Source organism: Apis laboriosa, unplaced genomic scaffold (assembly GCF_014066325.1).
Source record: "Apis laboriosa isolate Shangri-la unplaced genomic scaffold, ASM1406632v1 scaffold11_cov152, whole genome shotgun sequence".
NCBI lineage: Eukaryota > Metazoa > Arthropoda > Insecta > Hymenoptera > Apidae > Apis > Apis laboriosa.
The window spans coordinates 2,889,806-2,913,973 of record NW_025221020.1 but is presented as its reverse complement, the minus strand read 5'-3'; the positions used below and the strand labels follow the sequence as shown (position 1 = coordinate 2,913,973).

Here is a 24,168-nt window from a genome sequence, read left to right as displayed (position 1 = left end):
CGTGGTTCCCGGTCGTAACGACCGGACCGTGGAATGGTCGAGGCCGGTGAATGGGAAAAGCCGAATGAGCTGGAAGAAACGCGAAGGAAAGAACGGGGAGGGGTGGCTCTCTGATCAAGAGGTAAATGAGCGCGGGCTCGGATCTCTCCCGACTCTCATTATCCAGCTCCGAGTTATCATACGCGTTATTTTTTCCCTTCCTTCTCTCTCTCTCTCTCTCTCTCTCTCTCTCTCTCTCCCCTTTTTTCCTTCTCCCTTCTTAACAAGTCTCCGCTCGCTAGCCGATTTCGAGCTTCTCTCTGCGCAGGAGGAAAATCGCGAATCCGTGCATTTCGACGACGTGCACTGCGCGATGATGGCCGGTGCTTAACCGAAATGATAAAAATTCGAAAGAAAGGTTTATTTTCGCTCGGTATTATAGGTAGAAGACGTTGTAGGCAGGAGATCGTTGCAGGAATTACGATGCAACGGCAAAGGTTTCGTTATTGTTTGAGCATTATTTAATTGTTTCCAAGTTGGGGAATTTAAAATACGGGGGAAAAAAGGTGGTCGAGACGAGACAAGTTTTTCCTTCGAAGAACTTTGTTTACGGAGCTCGTTAACCGGAGGTTGAATCGCAATGCGCGCCGATATTCTTGAAACGGGACTTTGTTCTCGACTCTCCCGCGTATAAAGCCGTTGTTAATTTACTAATTAATGCCCCGGTATTATATCGGCGGACGTGGCCTGTATTATATCGCGAAGCATCGATTCAATACATTTTCAAGCGATACAATTACCTTTATGTGTGCGAGCTACCGGCGTGTACGAGTATAACGTCGGCGTTTTTCGATCATTAATGTAATCACTTTTTAAATAAAATAAATTCGACGCGGGGATACGTGGCGCTTTCACATCGACGGTGCGCGTCATCGGTTTCGCCGATTGGACGGGTGTAAAAGGATCGAACAAAAGCCGTATCGGAGGGGGGGAAAAAATCCCCTTTCACAACATTCGATATTGTTCGATAAACGATAATTTCACAATTATTATCAACGCAAGTTCGTGATATCTCACCTTTCTTCCATCTCCGCAACTCGATAAGGTTTCGTTCGCAAATAAAAAAAAAAAAAAAAAAAAAAAAAAATGTACGAAATGCCGCGAGAAAAATTCGAAATCGCGAAACAATCCCTCCCCTATCCCCTCTCATATTTTTCCTTCCCCTATATATTTCCTATTTCCTACGGCTGTCCTAATGGAGAATGTCAAACATCGCGAATACGTGGAAACGGCATCTCGTAAGGCGGCGTGTTCCGCCCATCCATCCGAGAAAGGGGGAGGGGGCGATAGATCGAGGCTGTGTAGGCGATGGTTTACTGCATTCCGTGTCGTAGATATCCATTGTGGCTCCCAAGGATTACCCACCGGTTCAATGGACGCCAGGACTGGATCCAGTCTGGCGGTAGTTGGGCTCGGTATTAACCGACTACCGGTAATTAAACACCCGATGTCCGGTAATCTTTCGTTCCAATAACACGATGCGTCTCTCCTCCCACCTTTCTCTCCCCACCACTTTTCCGTATCCGCGCTCTGTCAACCTCTGTCCGTCTGAAGTTGCGCCACTCTCTCTCCCTTCCAACGCCGAGAGAAACTTGTTTAATGCTCGTCAATGCCGGAAGTCTGTTCGACAAACAACGGGGCTCGCACTCGTCGTTCCCCCTCACCATTCACCGCTCAGCTTAAACTTCGTTCGTAAAACCCCCCTCCCCCCTGTTTGAGAAGGTGGATGAAACCTCTTTGCGGTGTATCAATTTAACACGGTTCCAAGGAAACGATATATATATTATATGTATATATGTATATATATATATATATATATACACACATGGAGAGGGAGTGGCTCGTTAAGAGGCATCGATTTTCGCGTGGAATTTCCCCGTGTCGAGCTCATTATGGATTTTACGTCGCCTAAAGTATTTGCTCGCTGCGGGATAAAGACGACCGCGATGTTTGGAAGCGCGCGGGGAGGAGGGGGAGGGGGAGGGGTTCCGCCGTTGTCGAAAACGCTTCGCGGTTAACCTTTGTGCTCTTTAAACGTTAAACCGGCCGCGTTATTCGAAACGGTTTCCCATCGATCGGCGTCCGATGTCGTCGACAAAACGTCAGGAATTCCTTTTGAGACGCGTTTTCGTGCGCGCTTCGATTTTTTTTTTTCTTTATTTTTTTTTCTTTCTTTCTTTCTTTCTTTTTTCGACCCTCGACGGAAAAACGTCTCGTATCCGACGATCTTTTTAATTACACTGGAACGGAAGCAAGTGGTTGCCGCACTCGACCGGAAAGGCTCTCGACGCATCGGTGAAGAGACGAAGTCATCACCATGGCGACGCGCAATCAAAAAAAAACCCGAGCGCAAAGAGAAGACGCGCGTTAGCAGGTCTAAGAACCGAGAAAAAAAATTCGCGATGGACGAATCGATCCGTCTCGTCGATCGATCGTGCGAGGAGCGAATCGGCGGCGGCCGGTTTGCGGACGCGCGAACCCTCTTGTTAATTCGATCCGTGGTACGGGAGCATGAAAGAAAAACGAGGTATCTGACCGGTTGGGAAAGATGTGGGTAGCCGTCCGTTCCGCATCGACTTCGGTTCGTGAATAGAACCGGAAAGGAAAGGAGATGGAAGGATTTGTTGTTTTGGCTGAATGGATCGCTTCTGTGAACGGGTCAGACGGGAAGCGTCGGCTGCACTCATTATTAGTCGTGAGCTTGCGCCATTTCCACCCTCCCCTTCGTCCCCGGTTGCTGAGTAAACACTTTGATTTACGTGGCACGGTACCATCGATAAGGACGAATCCTAGACTAGGGGTAAGGAGAATTAGAGGCAAGTTTCATAGCTCTACTCAACGTACGCGTGTTACTCAATCCGACAACTCTTCCGCTCACTCCCCCGAAATCTCCTGTAAATTTTCCTATTCCTTCGCCTTCTCGTTCGTTCCTTCCTTCTCTCTCCGTTCCGTTTCCCATGTATCTTGCTTCTCCGTCCCTCTTTGTTTTCGCTTTTACATATATATATATATCTATGTTTATCCCATTCTTTAGCCCCTCTCTCCGATTCTCTTCGCCTCGCTTCGACTCGACTCGACTCGACTCTCCACTCGATGCATCGAGCTACATCAACAACCGCAAGCTATGTACACCTCGTATACGCACGGCGAATCCATTTCCCTCTTCCCCCCTCGACACTATATCTACATCTATCCATCCTCGTCCCCATCCACCGGTATACCGTGGCTCGTGTACGTGGTTATTACACGGTTCCGTTGCAACCGGCACGCCTGTGCATCCAGACAACGGATATCCAACGTGCGCCCGCCAGAAAACAGTAGGAGCCTGCGAGCGACACTGGTTCTCGGCTTTTAACGAGGTACGCGGATCGCAGGGAATCGAGGAAGTGGCGTTTCATTGGTTGTTTCATCTGGCCAAGAGGTAGATAAAAAAAAGACAAAAGGAGAGAGAGGGAGAGAGAGAGAGAAAGAGGAAAAAACGGAAGAAAGGAAACACGAGAAAAACGTATTCGAAACGTTTCGATACGTTTTTGAAACGATCGAGGCGAACCGCGATCATAAAACGAGCGACTAGAAACGAGATTTTTCCCTCCCGACGCCATAGATTTTGACGACCAACCTCGCAAAAATTTCCTCGCAAAAGGTTGTCGTATTTTGCGCGCGGCGCGCGGCTTTTGTTTAATAAACAAATTGCGGGATTATGCGACGGGGAAAAAAAAAGAAAAAGAAAGAAAGAGAGAAATAGCGCGCAAGCCCATGGAAAATGGCGTGATTCGTCGTTGTTGTACAGGGTGGCGGTGCTTCGTGTTCCGGTTCTCATTTTAAAATCGCCGTGTACTTCCGATTACGCGGTACGAATTAAGATCCTTCGCGCTCACCGGTCGCGCAACGGAACGTTACTATTTCGCGAAATAAACCGAGCGTGGTATCTCGAAGGTCGAGCGTAAACCACAGAGCCAACTTTTAACCGCGTTCAAAATAACTCGTAACCGGGTGGTGATATTTCGAATGATTAACGCCTACCTAACTGTTCCACTCCTTAGAGAGTTCCTCTCACCTCACCGTGGAAACGGAGAGCTGTATATAATTCCGTTAACGACCCCGTGCGAAATAAACGAGCCGAAAAGAATAATCTCGCGAAGGAAAAAAAAAAATGTGAAAAAATCTCGGGTTAAGAAGAAGGATTAAGAGGATTGGGGGGAGAATTTTTAGAGAGAAATTTTATTACGAATTACGTTTCGAATCGAATTCCTTGATTCATCGTAGATTCATAAACACGATTACCGTATGATTTCATCGGGCCGGAATATAACACGTACGAGCATCCCAACCTGTGCCTGTCTCTGTCTGCCGGAAAACAGAAGTCCATAAATGGCACTCGGTGACGGTGTTTAACGACTTTCACAAAACCAACAACCGAAAAGCAAGTTGGCGTTGCTCGTCAAGCCCGTTTTCGCTCGGCTTGTACGCCGCGTGATCGTTGATCCGCGAGTCTGGAATCCTCGGTGCATAAAATTCCACTTGTAAATACATTTCGCTCGGAGCAAATATGATTTTTACACGCTTTCGTTCCTCCTTCTCCTGGTTTTACGCGCTTATCCATCTTGTATCCTAGTACGCGACTACTTCGATAACCGTATCGAAGCTTGATTGAACTCGACTTTTTTTTTTTCTCCATTCCAAGGTACCAGTTATTTCTTTCCACTTTATTTCCACCTCTCCGTTTTACCTCTCTCTTTTTTTCTTTTTTTTTTTTTTTTCCTTTTCTTTTTCGCCTAGCCAGAGCTTTGTTCTATCCACGCCCACCGATATTGAATTTTCATCACGCCGGATTAACTTTTTCTTTTTTGTTATCGGCTATCCCATATTGATTAATGTATCCATCTGTTTCTTCGTGCTCGCGCTTTCTTTTTATTGTTCCCCGCACGCCTTCCATATTCCGGCTAGCCATCGGCCGTTTTTATTTCTCCCTTCCCGTATCCGCCTTCCATCGCACTTTTCCATTTTACCCGCGCGGAATCCACCGGACACGGACCCGATAATGAATATTCAAATTTCGAGACGAGGCTTGGCGGTCGGTCGGTGGCGCGCGACGCGCGATACAAAAATTTAAGAGCGATGGACTTTCCGATACCCGGTGTCGGGGAACTCGATGTATCATCGATTACGCCGATCTCCCTCCATATATATCTTCTGGCCACGGTTTAATTTCTAATCGAAATATATATATATATATATATATATACAGGGCTTCGAACGATTATCGCGTGTATATTCGTTGCTTTTCTTTTTTTAAATTCGTTTTCGTTAATTAAAAAAATATTCCGTATATTTACCGAACCAACGTTCGAGAATATTTTTGCTCGAGTGGGGAGACGCAACGTTGAGAACTTTTTATTCTCGAATTCGTATTCGCATCCCTTGCTGAGTTAGAGAATAAAATGATAGCGAAATGATCAAAGGCAAAAAAAAAAAAAATATTAAAAAGAAGCTTGCCGTCACTGACTCGATCAAATTGGAGAGACCCGTGTGATTAAATGTGTAGATTCGTCCGCTCGATATACGCTTCTATATACGGCTACATACGGTTATTCATTTCGTTAACGACCGAGTTCAACGTCCCCTCCTTAATGCCCGCTTTAACGTTAATACGCATAATACTTGACACTTAACTCCCCGGGGCAAAGTAGTCGAGGCCTCTATTAGTCGGACGGTCGTCCGACTTGAGCCGATCTTATCCACTGCGTGGGTGAATATCCTGATCTACGTACTTACGTAAATAGAGCTTATCCACTTGCCGGTAAAAAGTTATTCATTCCTCGCGTTTGATCGATGATATTTTTTATCTCTATCTAAACGTAAACGTTTCATCTTGTCCGATACTGGCTGATGTCACGACAAATTCGTAACGTTATGTTTCGCGTTACCAATCACCATCGGGAATGTTCGTATCGATTTTTTTCAGATCGATAAAGAATTTACTCTCCGTATCAATTTACTGCTCCCCCCACCCCCCTCTCGATAAAAGAAATGCATCGAACGTTGAAAATGAATTTTATCTCTCTTTCGAAAAGTTTCGAAATATTATCAAAATATTTCTGAACTAAAAATTTCAATTTATCGGGAATCGAGATCTTTTTCCAAGAGAGAGAGAGAGAGAGAGGAAGGGGGGAGAGGAAACACGCGATTCTATTAATTTTCATTCGTTTCGAAACTCGTCTAAAAAAAATCGACACGATTTTTCCAAACGATTATATTTCTTATCGATCGCTCGAAATTTAATCCTTCTTTTGAAAAATCAAAATGAGAAGAAGAAAAGAGAAGGACAAAAGGAAAGCAACGTCGCCGTTATCGCCGAAACTCGCGTCGCTTCGACGAACGTCTCTCCCTTCGAAAAAGCGATTTAACCGATGCGAAGGCGAGATTTGATTAGACGGCTGTTTAATTTGCATGCTGGCGCCCGTTGCAACGAACTTTCGTCGCAATGAAAACGCGACAAAAAGTCGCGACAAAAAGCCTCCACCTCGAGTTTCCTTGCATATCCGTATCGAGAGCAGAAGATCGGTCGCGTTAAACGGATCGGCAACGTCGAACAAATTCGATCGGTCCAGCGACGAGTTAAACGGCGGCGGCGGCGTTGATAACACGCCGTGGTTGGACGAGGATATCGTGAAAAACGTAACGTCGCGTTAAACGGAGAAGAAATCGCGAGCGATCTTAATTTGACGCGCTCCACAACTATACACGATGGCCAGCGTTCTACGCCGTGCAACATCCTTCCATCCTTCCATCCAACCATCGTTTCATCGTTTTAATTAAAATTAAACTAATTGCCTCGCTATCGGGACGACACGGGGGAGAAAAACGGGGAGAAAAGTGGCCGTGTATACGTAGAAACGACAATGAAATTGGTATTGGTTATAATTGCGTCATTCCAATATTGTTTGCCCGATGGTTCGAATAACGATCATCCATTTCCACCAGATAGATGTACATTGTCCAAATATTTGTCGAGCACCGTGAAATCGCGTATATAGCTATACGCGCTAACTTATAAAAACAAGGTTCCTACGTGCGCGGCACGTTAAATATTCGGCCAATATCCACGGGCGAGCAATTTTTTTTTATTTGTTCTTCGTTAGTCGATATAGTTGCCGTAGGTATCCACCGTGATACCTACGTTCGTTAAGATATCGCGGCGCGGCGTTTCGCCGTGCAAATACTCGCCGGTTCCGGATTTCGGAATCGCGTTGAGTGGAAAATGGCGGCGGTCGCCCGTTCGAATTAACCCGATATCTAATGTATTCAGGCCGCGCGTTACACGGGAAATTAAAGTTCACGAGTGACGGGTCGTGCGAACGACTTCCGTGAAATCAACGATCCTCGTTGTTCCACCGTGGCGTTCCATCAATTAGCCTCGTCGCCGGCGATAACGCGCCCCCGCGAATCATCGTAATCCCTGAAAATGTATTTCGCCGGACAAGCTATATCCATTTAAGCGTCCTTCGTTCTCTTTTCTTTCCCACTTTTCCTTCCTTTTTTCTTTTTTTTTTTTTTTTTTTTTTTTAAGAAGAAAAAAAAGAGACATGCACACAGGTTCAATCTTGAAGAGGATAGGGGATAGAGAGACGAAAAGAATGCCTAGACGTTTAAATTCGTTAAGAAGGGGGGGAAAGGAGGGAAAGTAGCATTGCTGTTCTCAGCGCGGATGGATTAAAGGAAGCGAGAATTTATCCACCGCGTCGCGGGAGATACACCGAGCTATCGACTTTCAAAGGCAGCCGACTTTATAATTCCTCGTACATCCAACAGTTAATCCTTTAATCCAATAACGATGAAAGCGAGGTTCGGTGTTCGAACGCACTTGAATTGAAATCGGAAAAGGCGTCTCGAGATCCTTCCGAGCCGAGTGCGATAAGGAGAGGCTTCTCAAAGGAATCGGGGGGGAGGGAGAATAGGAAGAGGGAGAAATAGAGCGGTTGCTCCATTTCAGGGGTCGCTCAAAGAAGAATATAAATGCTAAGTGTCCACTCTCTTTCTTCTTCCTCTCCTTTCTTCTTCGCGCACAATTCCTGATATTTTTTTTTCTTTTTTTTTTTTTTCGAAGAAATAACGTACGATTCCTCTTCGATTCCTGAACGAGACAACTTTTCGATACAACGCGAAGCTGGATAATTCTCCTTAAAAGGCAATTATTTCTCCACACCTGGCACAATCGATGCATTCTCCATTAACGAAATTAGGCGGCCAAGTAGTCGATCCGTTCTGGAATTGCCCTTCCGCAACGTCGTAGTTAACTTCCCTCTCTCCATCCCTAATCGCCTTTGATGATGGTAAATTGGTCGCGCGATGTCGGGAGAAGCGAAGAAAATTTCGGGATAATCGGCGATACTATTTTCTTAATCGTCGAATCGTCTCGTTGCTTGCATCTCTGTAAGAGATCGTTCGTAGAAATGTTCGTAGAAAACAATAACGGACTGGTATGATTCAATCTTTCTTTTTTTTTTTTTTTTCCAATCGATTCCAATTTTGATTTTAAATACGCGAAATCTTTCGAAAAGGGTTATCGGTCTCGTAAATTTTCATCGTATTAACTCTCGGCTCAGGATGGAAAATGGGTGTATCGACTGGCGATACACTGCGAATCACGCAAAGTGATATAATACCATTGATATTTTAATAAGCGCCGATGAAATTCCGAATGATGGAAATCTACTCCGGAATTCGTCCGAGAACGGGGAGGGGGGAGAAATTGGAACGAACATTTTCATACACCGATTTTCGGACGAATTAAATTTCGAACGTGAAGTAAACGTCGATCGAGTTAAACGTTGGAAAAGAATAAAGAGAAGAAAATTTTGGAGATATCGGGTAAAAAGAAATATCCTTTGCTTGTAACTTCTCGCAATGTTACCCTTTCCACCCTTTTCCACCCACGAATCTCCACAAAATCGTATCGCTAATTAATTTATTCATTCTCGAATTTCTAAACAAACTTGGCCAAACAACAAAATCGGACATCGGATCCGATCGTTGAATTATTTCAAACGGGGTGTAAACAAATCGTTGGTTTAACGTTAAAAAAAAAAAAAAAAAAAAAAAAGACTCGATATCTGTTTCCGCAAATGTTTCGTTGGCCTCGATTCGGCAATGCAAATAACAAGATAAATTAAAGAGCGGGCCAGTTCTCGTTTCACGGTTCACGTTTAAAATTCGCGATCAATCGAGAAGGTTCGAATCAAGTTTGTTTCGGCGTTGCTCGATCGAATTTATCCTCCGCCCGATCTCCCTCCTTCGCTCGGCTTATTCGATTCGGTTCTCTCGAGGCGAAGTCGTGACCCTGTTCTCGCTATTCAAAAGTTAGATCCGGAAGTTAACTTCACACTCGAGGCTCGACCGTCCGCCGGACAGACTAATTTCGACGATGCAGTCGCGTAATACGCGTACGTGTCTCGCGTGATTCCCAAGTTTAGGCTGCTTTCACACACCATCTCGAAAATGAGCGAAATTCGTCCTGAATTTTCTCGACGCGAGCAGTAGTAGTAGTAATAGTAATAGTAGCAATGGTAGTACGGAACGACTACGCTGTTAACGTTTCACGTATTAAATCGTTGCTACAGTTTAGAATCTCATCTCACCGCCCGAACCGGTCGATTTCGACACCGGTTGGACAGACGGCGCACAAATGCCATCGATCAAACGTCCTCTGGCGATCCTATCGCCTCTGGCAGAAGGGAAATGGATTTCATTGGCAGGAGATCGCCCATGTTCCTGTCTCTATTCACGGTCTATCTACGGCCGGCTATTATCATAATTAACTTGCAGTTTTGGACACCAGCCGGGAGGTAATCGACGTGAGACGAGACTAAAGACTTTAGTTCGAACTAAGTAAAGTAATACGATTTTATATATACGAATATTACGCTTTAACGTAACGTTTATCGAAATACGTTTAACGTTTGTTGTGTATTGGATCGGCGCAATTACGGTAATACGATATGTGTATACAATTTCTAATCAATCTTCATAGATGATCTCATCGAAATGTTTACCAAAATATACACGGGATCGAAAACGAGAAATGGAGGCAAAGGAAAACAAGGTCTATCGAGAGTGACCGGCTAGTAGCTAGGATTTCATTATTCCATCGGTTATTAAATTTCCATAACGAAGAGCATAGCGTGTCCTTTCCTCGCTGGTGTCCTCCCTTTTGCAGGGCGAACGTTTGGCGCAGTAAGTTTGCGAATCGAGCTATAAATCCGGCAACGACTCAACTCTTTGGTTGAATTTTAGAAGAGCACGGCGATAAACTACGTCAACGAAAGGAATCCTGGGTTTCGAGGGATAACGAACCAAAAAGAAAAAGTCGCTTTATCGACGACAACATTTCTCACTACGTTCCCTACCATCCGTGTAAACCAACGTGCTCGTCCATTAACGTAAAATAGTTATTTTTTTAACACAAGCGGAAGCCACGATAACCACATCGCGTAAACGATTGGAGAACACAATTCGTTTTATCGTTGCCGGCAAATTAAATAATCTAGGAAATCTGTCGGTACGCGCACGAGCCAACAGAAAGCGAGTCGTTCACCGAGTCTAGAGAGGTGTTCGACACGATCGATCATTCTCGTTGTTTGCGGTAATCGTATCGGTTGTTCAAACAACTCGTTTCCAACGAGTCGTAAAAATGGCAGCTGCCAATCTATGCCTTCGACTCCCTTCGTGCCTGCTCCTATCAAGTTGGCGAGATTCGTTCGAACGCGGGTCACGGACCGCCCGAGTTCGTTAGCTTTTTGTCCGTCCTTTTACCCATCCGAGGTCGAATTCGTTTACCTGCCGTGGCGAGTCTTGCAAAAACTTTCTCCTTTCTTTCTCCTCGTATTTAACCATTCGATAACACAGAGGAGATTCCCGGGGAGAGGAAACGAACTCGTAATAATGCGTAATACGTGATAGGTATAATACGGTTCGATCCACGAATTTTCTCGTGGAAAAACGAATCAAATTCGAAAAGAAATTGCGTTGCGAACAATCGATCGAGCGATGGTAAGTTCTGTAGATGAAAAATGATGAAATTTTGAAAGACAGGGGAAAAAAGGGGAGGACCTATGGAACCGAATCGGAATTGAAGAATCATTCCGAGCGATTCTGCTAATTCAGAGAGAATTTGGCCTGATCAGCGGATCGAAACGAAGATTGTCTACTAACAATAATACCCTTTGTTGATCGATCGTTCTTACTCGTTTACTACTTACTATTATCTAACTAAAACACGGCCTTAACCGACGGAATACTCGTCTGTTCTACGTCTTCTTCCAAGACGGAATAATCCCGAATTCTTTTCGGAATCTTCTCGTTTCCGAAAGTATAAGACGGTGTATCGAATGGACCGGGAATCGCGTGTTAAAAAAGGTGAAGATCACTCACCGTTCAGCAGGATGACGAGGATCCAAAGAAACGGAAGAGCCGGAGCCACGTGGCGTGGTGAATCGGCGAACAGACAGGGGCTCATCCTGATCCAGAGTCGATTCCGTTCCTCGCGTGCCGCGGTCATCGGGGGTCTCGAAAAAGGGGGTAGATGCTCGCGGATGGAAACTCTACCACCGTCCACTCGGGCCCTCCACGCAAGGATCGACTTCCTTTCTCTCTTTCTTCCTCTCTCTCTCTTTCTCTCTCTTTCTCTCTCTCAATACGATGTTCCTTTCGATGTTCAATCCTTATCCAACACACCAGATCTGCGCCTATTCCTCGCACGAAATCCTGTCTCTCAAGGCACTCGCCGCGCCGGGCGCCAGTGAGAGACTGTTCGACTTTCGTGGCGCGCGACAGGTTCCCGCGGTGATTCGTGGTTCGTGCGCACTCGGTTGTCCTCGGCCAGCCTCGGCTTCGCTCGACCCACACTCAGGCATCCTGCGCTCTCGCGATCCCGTGGTGAGGCGGCCGCACCACTACTCGCCCGCTACCTGCACCTACGCCCCGCCACAGGCCTAAGTACCGCTCGCGAGTATCCGTGTGCCGGGGGGAGGGGGGTTACGAGAAGTTCCGACCGCAGCTCAGGCTGCGCACCAGGGAGCCACCACCTCACCCACCTTCTCTCCTCTTTCCTTCCGTACGTATCCGTGTGATCCGGCTACAACTCCTCCCTCGTCCCATCCTTATTCAGCGAACACCGTCCGTCCATCCAGCCTCGACCACCGCCGCTCCGTGTAGTGCTACGTGTCTGGTCTCCACCGCCGCCGTACGGTATCGGCCTGCTCGTTCGTTACCCAGTCCTCACCCGGTCCTCGCATCGAGCCCAACATCGAGCATCCACCTCGAACAACGTGGGGATCGGGGTACTTGTAACCTCGTAACACCTTGCCACCGTGTCACGGGCGAGAATTAAATAATAGAGCGCGCCGGTTACGTCACCGATTACCCATCTAAACAATTCTATTCCTGTTCCTTTCGCACGGAGTTTGGATGCTCGTTCGAGACCATGTATTCTTATCAAAAAAAAGAAAAAAAAAGATTTTACATGTTTAGAAAATAGGTATATGATACGATAAAACGAGGTGGAAAATAATAAAGTTAAAATAATCAGGGAGAGAGAGAAAGAGAGAGAGGGGGATAAGTGATATTATTATTCGGGTTTAAATTCTCTAACGAGAGAAAGAAGCTGTAGAATTTTACGTAAAATGTTCGATCTATCGGCAAACGCGATAATGATTTTCCTTTAATTAAAATACATTCCATTTAACGTTGTATAAATATTTCTTATTAATTCCGGCACGGTATAATCGCGAAATATTAATACCGTATCGATAATCGTTGCACGTGATACATACGTTTGGCTGACGATGGCGATCGTTAAATCGGGATGGGAATTAGATTTCAACGGCGTGAATTATTTTCCAAGATTTCAACCGGCTTTTCAAATGTCAGAAGCAAAGGTGAGCTCGACAATCGACAACGAGCGATCTCGGCACAGCGTCAAAGAGCGATACCAACACGTTGTTCCATGCGTTATTGGCGCAGTCATAGGCACAAAATTAAATAGCGATACCGCGTGCGATCGGCTCGAGCTTCATCTTCCATTTCTTCGAATTCGCAACCGTGTTCGATGCACGTTTTTTTTTTTTTTTTTGNTTTTTTTTTGAAAAATTACCCAAGTTCTTCAACCATGCGTGAACACAGCGGCGGAAACGGGGGAGCAAAAGAAAAAAAAAAACGTGCGTTTCATCTTGCCCGATTCGAAGCATCGAATGAAACATTATACACGTATTTCGCGATTATAAACCGCGTATTTGCGACGACGATACTGATAACGATACAAAAAACAAATTCGATAAAGCGAATAACGAAATCGATAAAAAACAATTCCACGATGACTTCAAACAATTGGTTACAATTCGTCGCGATACGCTATTTTTCTTTATTAAAACATGTATAAAGTCAATTGGAATACGTCATAGAATAAAAGTACTATCGTATCGATCGATAAAAAAACAATAGTATAGATAAATATAAAAAGTATATTATATATACTATAAAAATTTCTACCTTTTGAACTATCTTTTTGAAGACGATCTTTGATAAAGAACAATTTGGTAAAAGGTATTTAATAAACATGATACAGCGCAACGATTAAATAATCATATGAAATAAATCTCCCTTTCCGACATTTCGCTTTCGCAAATCCTTTGACATTTATTTTCGAGCTACGTGATTAAATTATCAGTATTTACTTGATTTTTCATATTATCACAAATTTTTCCGTAATTGTATATATCGTACTTAAGCCGGGAGAGAAAAAAAGTACAATATCATTCGCGTGAACGCATCTGTCTGAAAAATAGCAAAAATATAATGTGTAAAGAGTGTGGATAATACGCATCTAAATAAATTTTGTAACTTTTAATCTAATATTTAAAAACGAAACAACCAAAGAACTTTTCGTCGATTCTCTTCTCTTCGATTGCCGAGATATTCAGGCAGGTTTAGAGCACCTTTTTTTACGAAGAGAAAGAAACACCGATGAACATCTAGCAAAACGATTTCAAAAGCTATCGTCTGATTCGCAAAACAACAACAGCCGCTATTATACGAATAGATTGGCGAGCAGTTTTTATTGGAAACTGATACGTCGAGCAGCTTTTTGTTGAAACGAAATCCATTGACGCGGACCTGAGAAGCGGCCAGCCATGCAAATTATTTGGAACTGTACGCGCAACAAGAACACACGTATCCGGGGATCATTTGCGGCCAACTCCCCCGTACCACGATCACCTTGTTCCCGTTATTATTTGTTACGAGCGATCAGGAAGGAACGCCGCGTGTAATCACCAATATCTCGAAAGTAACCGAGACCAGGCTCTCATCAGCTAACGTTTTGCGGTAAATTAATGTCAAGGAATGATAATGATTAATTGATCCGTTCGATGATATATCGTTTCCGCGTTGTCCGTGATTCTTCTAAATTAAGAAAAGAAGTGAAGAATGGATAAATAAAGTGTGATTACATTCTCACGACCAGTAAAAATTGGAACGATCGATGAAATTTTTCAAGAGTTTCGTAATTGAATGTATAATTCGATAAATCATTATTAAAGTTAAATAAAAAGAAAAATTGATAATGGAGATTGAGAAAAACTTGGATTTGACTTGTGTTAAAAGTTAAGAAACTGTCTTGGAATCTTTTCCACTGTTCCCTTAATCCATAATATATTACGCTAATCTATTTATGAATATTTTTATATTCAATTACATGCTGAAAACAACGTTATGCATAATTTAATGTTAAGTTTATTCTTGCTTCATATATATTAATGGCGCATTAAAATATACGTAATCTTTCATATTTACCGCTCAATAACCACTTCAGCGTGAATTTCGTCAAATAACGATATAATTTAATAATAGCGCAATGTTCGATACATTCAAAATACATTAAAACGATAATACATTTTTATCGATATTATCGCATTTTTTAAAAAATACATATACATATATAGATATTCGTTATTCGTTATTCGTTATGAATCTTTCGAAGATGATTTAAATGATGAAATGATATATGAGATAAGATTTGTAAAATAATGAAGTTTTTCAAATATTTATTCCATTCAAATGTTTAAAAATTATTCAGAATTATAGCATAATTTAAAATTATTTAAAGACATTAAAAAATTTTTCCAAAAGAATTGAAGAGATTGTACGAGATAATTATATAAGTATTATAATTACTATAATGCAAAACGATATTTTGAATAAAAAGCCACTTTCTTCATATATTGTATTATCAAATATGTATAGTAATTTACATGCTAATAATATTGTTAATATATTTTAATTTTAATAATATTTTCTAATTATCTTACTTTTTAATATCATAATAATTGACAAAATAGATATGCATGTATGAAGATAAGTATCTATAACCTCTACAATTTTTAGAGTAATAAATTCTTTTGCTTGGCATCGGTGTATATATATATATATATTCTTTTTAAAAAACAAAAATGGAAGAGAATTTAAATTTGAAAGATTATTCCTTGTAGAAAGTAGAGTGTCGCATAATTGAAAATATATACATACATATATTACATAAATCTGCATGTATAATATATAATAATTATTCACATAACTATTTCACATAAAAAAAGTAAAACTTATTTTTATTAAATAAATTTAATGATGTACTCATAATATACAATCTTTAATATAAATAATAAAATGAAGAAACTATGAAACTACAAAATAATGTGAAGTTTTTCTTTATTGAACTCTTTATAAAATTTATTTAATTAGTAGACAAAGAGAATAAATAGTGGAAGAAAGACATAGATAGAGTAAAAATATTGAAATCAGCGCCATCTTCAGAATATCGCAAATATATACAAAAGGATAGAAGATATTAAGAAAAGGATAAAATACGATAAAAATGGATGATCAGCACCATCTCTTGAGTATTAAAAACACTTCTTTAAAACATAAGAATAAGAACTGAAGATCAATGCCATCTATGGAATTTTGAATTTTTTCTTCAAATATTTTTTAATAAAATAAAACTTAAAAAAATGACAGATTTAAATAAATAAAATTGAGAAAAGTTATAAAATTATAGAATTTCAATTTTTTTTATGAAATAAATTTTATTATTATTATTAATAATATTATAATTTTTTAAAAAATTCAATTCAATTCCTAAATTTAAAAATATTCTATTTAATTATAAATCTAATTTATAATTAACTTGCCAAATAATTTTCTATAATTTTTAGATTTTTCAGATTTTTTGATTCAATTTTTGGCTATTTTTTTTTTTTTTGTTTTTAAGAAAACAATATAATTAAATATAAATTCTATTTTAAAAATTCAATAATACAAGCTAATATTAATATATGAATATATAAATTAATAATCAAATAGACAAATATAAAAAATAAATTAAAAGAAAAAGAATAATTATTAAATAAGTATTAAGGAATAGACAAATGACACAGAAAAACAAAATATCTAATCGTCACAAAGTTTTGACAAGAGAATAATACGTCGTGTCGCAATTTCAATATATCGAATTATAAATTAGAAATTGGATTACGTTTAATAATTTGACAAATCAAAACATTGAATAAGACATGATATATAAGAAAAGATTATATATAAAAAATATATAAGAAATATGTAAGAAATATTTTTAGCTTTGGGCTTTCGAATATAAAATAAAAATAAACACAAGAAATAATAACACACGAATTGGACATACAAATAACGCAATTAGATAAGAAATATATGTATATATGTGAGAATATGTGTGTGTAGTATATATATATATACGAATTTATTATGACATTAATTATATCTAGCTACTTCTATTTTGTATATAAATAAAAGAAATTTATAACTATATTTTTGTTAAAAAATAAAATCTTACCATATTTGCATAAAAGTTCTTGAATTATCTTGTAATTATCACGGTATATATAAAACATTTTTCTATTCTGTGTTCGAAATTCCAATCAAACAATAATATGCACAAAAACGTTTAATTCTGGTATAATAATGATTAAACAAATACGTATTTAATTACTCGAGGCTTGATAATCAATAATTAAACTTAATAACTATATTATAATACTTTATCAATAAAAATTGTATATATCTGAACCGTAAAACGCGATCCATCACCACAATTTTCAACTGTAGACTAATGTCATGCGCATTATGATGCGCATTGGTTCGTTTCATTACTGAACTTTAGTAATTTTTTGATTGGTTACATTCTTTATTTCAAATCCGTGCAATAATTAAAATATTGTATAACATGTCATATTCCAATTGCAATCAATCAAAAAATTCAATTTAATTATTCTTTACAGTGTTCATATTGAAACTTTTCCCATAGTTTCCCATAGTTTCAAAGAGAAACTAATAATAAGTTATATAAAATCAAAATTTTTAAATAAATATTTAAAATATATAAAATTAAATTAAAATAAAACAATAAACAAGTCTAAAGTCTTAGAAATATATGTACTAACATGTATTAACTGCAATTTCAATTATTAAATAAATAAATTAAAAAAAATACTTTAATTAGATATTAATATATAAATAAAGAATAATTATGGAATAAATGCTATGCAACAGATAAATAATATATTTCAAGCAAAAATACATATCTTAAAATGATAATTATCTAAAATCTCATACTATAATTTCAATTATTGAATTACAAATTACGGAAAGAGTTTATTTGACAATTCGATAAATCGAGTTTACAAGAAACATGTCAAGCATGTTATAAAAGCGGATTTCCAATTTTTGAGAAAGAAATAATATATAAGAAATGTTTTCATAAATTATCAAACATAATATAGAATAATAAAAAATAAAGGCAAATATAATGAAAATAGCACAAATAAATATATTTCGAAAAGAAATTTAAAAAAGAAATCTAAAATAATGAATCTCTAAAATAATTTAATTTTATGAAATAAATTAAATATAATAAATTAATTAATATATATATTTTTTTAATAAAAAGACAATTAAAAGACAATTAAAAACTTATTCTAAATAAATCTATTTTTATGAAAAAAAAATATAATGAAATATTATTTGATATAAGTGAAAGTCATCGATAATAATTCTCAAATTTCTATGATACGAAAAAAACATTGAATGTAATCATGTCCATTTTATATCTTACCTTATACTTTGTATTTTTTGCATTCAAGAGATGGCATTGACAGTCAATTCTTATTTTATCTTATCCTTCTCCTTCTATTTGCTATCCTTTCTATATTTATTTCATTTGCGACACTCTGAAGATGGCGCTAATATTTCCCACATTTTTACTTTATGTTTGTTCTTCTTTCACTACTTCTTCTTTTTTTGTTTATACTTATTTTTAATGCGTGATCATACACATTGTATATACTTTCATTGTTTTTATTTCAAAATTATTAAGTGTACTCTCAATTTTTAATGTAAAATCAAATTACAATTATCTGTTTCATAATAATTTATATAAGTATAATTGAAGTAAATATAATTATTATATTTCTTATTTGTAATTTTATATTGAAATTTAATTACAATTGTTGTTTTTCTTAACATTGTTATCTTATTTTGAATCGAATTAATAATCATTGAAAATGAAAAAGAATCTTGATTTCTTTGAGATAGAAGAAAAAATATATTGAATATATCTTTTTCTTGACTTAGTTATGCAATTCTTTTCAATAATTTACGTAAAAAATTAAATATAAAAGAAAGAAGATAAATTTTTAAGAAAAAATATTAACAAAATAAAAGTTTTTTTTTTCTTTATCTGTCATCAACATATTATGAAACTTACCAATCACATACAAGAATAAGAATTAAACTATTATATTATATATCCTCAACTATTATCTTCAACTATTATTATTTGTGATCAATTAATATGATTATAACAGCATTATAAATATATACAAAATGTCTAAATATGAAAATTTAATACAAGCTATTGCATGCTTGAGTAAAAATATTTATAATTTTCCAATTGGAGCAGTCTCTATAGAAGATTTTAAACCAATTGAAGAAAAAATTAAAACTACTAGAGAGTCATTGAAACATTTAAATGCCAAATTATTATTACTTAAAGCACAAGATGAATACAGTATGTTATAAAAGTATTATATACAAAACAAATTATGATTATATAAACATTTTTGAAAATGATTTCAGAAAGAAATGAAGAGTCGGAAGAAGAAACAGAAAATATAGTAACAAATTTACATGAAGCAACAGCAAATTCTCTTATAAATAAAGCAGCAATTAAATTGTGTTTGCATTCTTATGGTATACAAGCTATTCTAACAGGTGAAGAAGGTGATCATGATATGCAAAAGTATGAAAAGTCAAATAATTTAAATCTTAAAATTTTAGAAAAAAAAAAAAAAATATTTAATAATTTTAATATCTTTTCAGAAAAATTTATGCATGTATGTGTAAACTTTTTGTTTTAAATGATAATATTTTGACTATAGAAAAAGAAATAGAAAATGCATTAAAAAAGCAATTAGAGTTAAAAATTCAATGTCGAAATGCACTATTTGAATATAAAGATTTTTTAAAGGAACAGGAGGAATTACGCAACAAAAGATTAGAAGAAACAAATCCTCAGCATGCAATGTAAGTATATCTGTGCCACAATATATCAATAAGATTTTAACTTATATTCTATTCAATTTTTTTTAGTAACAAAGAAAGAATAAATAAAACAATAGAAAAAATTAATATGATGAAAAAATTAATCGTAAATTTTATTGCTGCCTCAAGTCATATGTTAAATGAACCATTTTATGTACAAATGCTAGAAGATCATAGAGAATTAGTTAATTTTGAAACAATTTTAAAAATTTCTCAAAATTCAGAAATTACAAATGAAAATAGCTAAGTATATAAAAGAAAACATTATAAATGACATTCTATTCTTTATTACTTTTGTACTTTAACTTGTACTATGTTTTTAATGGAACAATTTTATGTAAATTTTAAATAAAATATATTACGTAATCTTTTGAAATAATAACTTTTTTAACTATTATTGAATACAAATTCTTTAAAAATATAATTTTATATCATTAACTGATAATTTCACATAATAACAATATGAAATTTTAATTTTTTTGAAATATTTTTTATATAAGGATAAAAAAATTTTAAGTACATCACATATTTTTTCCCCTATAGAAAAAATGTATACGTATATATGAGAAGATTCTTAAAACAAAATAAAAAACTTAAAAGTTAGATGTTTATTCTCTCTATTTACCGCATATTAATATAACTTGAAGCTTTGGAAACATTTTCTTTTTCTACAATATACGTTGAAAAAGAAGATAAAATATACTCGAAATGTATATTCGAGTTGTCAAATTATGTAAAGATAAAAAGAAATCGTACAAGAAATTTAATAAGAATTTTTTCGTTTGACTAAGTGCGCAGGCACAACGCTTATTTACAGGAAAAAATTTTCGCGCATTTTCAATATCTTTTTCAAATTCTATTAAAGCGGTTTTTATCAGACGGTTTTATGCATATATATATATATATATATATATATGTATACATTTATACATATATATATATATATATAAATTAGTCGATAAATAACAATTCGTAAGCCAATGATTACGAATTGAAAGATAGGATTTCAATCACAGCTTACAAGTACGATAGAAATGTATTATATAGGGGAGAGAGGTGCACATTTGCTGACATAATCAATAAAAACATGATTCCATTTCGTAAATTACATTGTCATTTATATTAAGTGAATATAACGCGTTAAATTTTTATGGTCCGGTGTGTCTTTCAGTCTCGTATTTCTCACCATTTAGGATGCAAACCGCTCTCCACCCTTTATTCTTACACGCTTGCTAGCGTAAACACAGAATCCATTGGAATAGTATTCAAACAATTTAATTTCTATGTACATTAATCTTCTTTTTTTTTTTTTTTTTTTTTTAATAGATTATTAATTTCGTAAGTGGAAAGAAAACGAATCCACTAATATAATAACAAAAGCATGATAAAAGTGAACAATGTTTCATTAATATAATAGAATATCCTCGCTCAAAAACTTCCGACATCTTTGTCTTTGTGTTTGTAGACATGTATGAAATGGACAAAATATTTCGAAGCATCTTCGATACTTTTAAATTGTCTATAAATTAGCGAATGGAATAATTATTAGTGATTTCATACTCCTTCATTTAATTTCGTCACAAAGAACACATCCACTTCTCACTGGCATCATTAAGATTACATGGTAATAAAATTAATCAATCGCTGCCATTGCGAGACAGTGGTATTTACTGTAACATACAGCTTATTAATCGTGATTATTGATATTGATATTATTTATGCATATATGTGTATATACATATATATAATTTGAAGCTGATACATCTCCCAACATCTGACATTTCATATATTTTAACTTTTCATGTTTCTGTGTGCGTACTTGTATATCCATTCCAATAATTTCTATTTACAAAAATTAATCGTCGCCCGATTTGTTTTTATTTTTCATAGCATAACGTCTCCTCACTATATCGATAAACTTCTCAAATTTTTATAACATCATCAATCACACTTCTTACATGAGCATACTATCATTATGCACATGAGCTGCCAGTTCCATACAAATGACAAATAATCATTGAACACAAGCTATAAAATGCTTCAGCAATGAATACATAGAAAAACGAATAATAATTAAAATGTACATTAATCGTATTATCAGATCATGTTCGCTGAATAAAATAACTCGCATGAATAATTTACTAAAAAAAAAAGTTAATAATATATAATGCGTTTTTAATAAATGTTATAAACATTTCGATGCAAAACATTTAAAAAACAAATCGGAATTGATTTATAATAAATTGAAAATAGAATAATGAAGAAAGATTTCGTTCTTAGAATGCATGCAGAAAATAAGGGGATTAAATAAATAATTGATAAACAAATATATAATTATAATTAATACAAAAAAAGATATTGAGTAAAATTTTTCAAAATATACATAATAAAAATACTTAATTTCGCTTTGTAATGGCTACAAAATAATCAATTGAAAAAAAAAACGCAATGGAAAGCACGTATTTTCTATGCATCATTTTGCAATCAGTTCAAATCTTATTAGAACATGAACGCATATTGTTTTTCTAATTGAGAAAAGAATAATACATCGCGTATTATTGCAATTCATTAAAAGCGAGGAAATGAAAGACATATACGTATATTGATCTTGATCCGAACTATTCGCACCAATTTATAAATATACAAATATAATCACTTTCAAACTCAATCATTCTTTCGGTAAAGAACGATAAAATTTTTCATTAGAACAAGATTAACAACCTTTTTATACATGAATGAATAAAGAAGAAAAAAAAATCATTATGAAAAAGGGACATATAGTATATCCTGAATAACATAGGGAAACATTTTCTTGTTCGTTCACAACCATACTTAACCAGCAGTCAGTCGTGTTGTATTAAAACTGGTGACGCATGAAAAATCGACTAAAAAAAACTACAAACTAAATTGCAACATAGTTGCAGCATAATCGTGCCAACGATATGTGGCAGAATAGCCATATAAATACGGAGGCTCTCGTTCATACACTCATTTTTCTTGCTTTCACTCTCTTTCATACATATTCTCATTGTCATTCTTCTTCTTTCTCTCCCTTTCTCTCTCTGTCTTCTTTCATAAAGATATTGTTAATCAATTTTGGAATTCATTATTAATGTATATTCTAATTGCGAAATTTGGTATATGTGCATATGTTGTATGTGTATTTTGTGATATAAATATATGTTCCATCAAGAGATCATAATTACAAATGATATTATTGACAAAAAGTAAGGAAACATAAGAAACATTAGTTCCTTAGCATTCGGATAACACGAAGATTCGTTCTCTTTCCACGTAAAAGCATACACACCGAAGGACAACAAGATCCTTCCTCTTCTTTCTATACTATCTCTTAGCTTTGTCATTCCTCTTTTCTTTATTTTTTTCTCGATCACACATTTCAGCGACCATTCTCTCTTCATAGCACTTACATTCGCACTCTTTCTCTGTATACAAATGTAACGTCCGATTGTTCGACGTTTACTTGCGTTGGCAAGTTTATAAAAGGAACAATACTCTTGCATATTTAGTGGGAAGATACAGATAATAACGAGAGAGGAAATCTACAAAGTTAATGGGTTTAGTTCTCATCTCCATTTAAGCGTATTACTTCAAGACATCCGACGGTCAATAACAACATGATACATTCAGATGTGAAGAAGCTAGCGGCATAATGCTTTCTTAATATTTTCTCTTTTTTTTTTTACATAAATCATGATACGCTCTCTCTTTTAATCCTGCTTTTTCTTTCTCGCTCTTTCACTCTCGTTCGCTCTAAGTACATCGAACGTCTCGTCGTCGGATGTGCTTGGCCATTAAATATTGAAACGTGTACGGGCACTCACGGTACACTAACACGGTACATCATATGGCTCGGCAGTGGTACGCAATCGTTGGCCAGACTAGTAGAAGTTCGGACCTTCGGACACGATAATCTTAGTATTCGCCATCTTCACGCGGAGACAAGTGACAATTTGTCAATTTATATTGCCTCTTAATATATTCCTGCAAGAAGAAAAACATCTATGCTAACTAGCCGATTAAACTCTTTTTTTAGTCAATCGATTTTGTTACAAATTTGTATGGTCCTAAATGAAATACTTTTCTAATAAATAAAATTTTTCTCCGAGAGAAAATTTGTATATATCATTACGTCTAATTTATCCTTTCTTTTTATTTTCTTATTATCAACCAAATTATTAAATTATCTAATGACGTTATCTCAATAGTTTTTCTTTTCTATTATCATTATTAACTTCTTATCTTGTTTTTATTAATTTATTAATTATATATCGTTATATGTATTTACTTTCATATCTTGGTAATCTTTTATATATCTTTATATATGAACAGTATTGGTAATATTTAGAAAATCTATTCTTTCTTATTCTTTCTTATTCTTTCTATAGCTTCATTTTCGATACAAATAGCAAAGGATAAAAGGAC

At 36.3% G+C, this 24,168-nt stretch overlaps 3 protein-coding genes across 18 annotated transcripts in view; 1 reads left to right on the top strand and 2 right to left on the bottom strand.

Moving 5' to 3' along the window:
• LOC122717783 (Down syndrome cell adhesion molecule-like protein Dscam2) overlaps positions 1–17,109 on the bottom strand; it is a 119,300-nt gene extending 102,191 nt beyond the window's left edge. For 4 of the 9 annotated variants that reach the window (XM_043942178.1, XM_043942219.1, XM_043942205.1 and 1 more), the window contains exons 1-2: positions 16,958–17,108; positions 11,470–12,527 (exon numbers count right to left, since the gene is read on the bottom strand). In XM_043942178.1, the coding sequence (XP_043798113.1) occupies positions 11,470–11,596 (127 nt within the window). In that variant the 5' untranslated portion in view covers positions 11,597–12,527; positions 16,958–17,108. Of the gene's footprint in view, positions 1–11,469; positions 12,528–16,957 lie in introns of all 9 variants that reach the window. The other 5 variants (XM_043942195.1, XM_043942237.1, XM_043942186.1 and 2 more) reach the window with 3 other exon arrangements.
• A 1,442-nt stretch (positions 17,110–18,551) lies between these two features.
• On the top strand, positions 18,552–20,104 carry LOC122719152. Its single transcript, XM_043944754.1, has 5 exons — positions 18,552–18,570; positions 18,987–19,189; positions 19,258–19,420; positions 19,501–19,704; positions 19,771–20,104. Exons 2-5 carry the CDS (start codon positions 19,006–19,008, stop codon positions 19,967–19,969), a joined length of 750 nt encoding a protein of 249 aa, XP_043800689.1. The 5' UTR covers positions 18,552–18,570; positions 18,987–19,005; the 3' UTR covers positions 19,970–20,104.
• Positions 20,105–21,021: 917 nt separating this feature from the next.
• The window catches only part of LOC122720073 (casein kinase I), a 47,722-nt gene continuing 44,575 nt past the window's right edge, over positions 21,022–24,168 (bottom strand). For all 8 annotated transcript variants that reach the window (XM_043946547.1, XM_043946528.1, XM_043946537.1 and 5 more), the window contains one exon: positions 21,022–23,727. The gene's annotated coding sequence lies outside the window, so the exon portion shown is untranslated. The remainder of the gene's footprint in view (positions 23,728–24,168) is intronic.

Coding starts and splice junctions, on each gene's coding strand:
- LOC122719152 (XM_043944754.1), top strand. CDS start 19,006: ATGTCTAAATATGAAAATTTAATACAAGCTATTGCATGCTTGAGTAAA. Junction 19,421..19,500: donor GGTGATCATGATATGCAAAA/GTATGAAAAGTC, acceptor ATATCTTTTCAG/AAAAATTTATGCATGTATGT. Junction 19,705..19,770: donor ACAAATCCTCAGCATGCAAT/GTAAGTATATCT, acceptor AATTTTTTTTAG/TAACAAAGAAAGAATAAATA.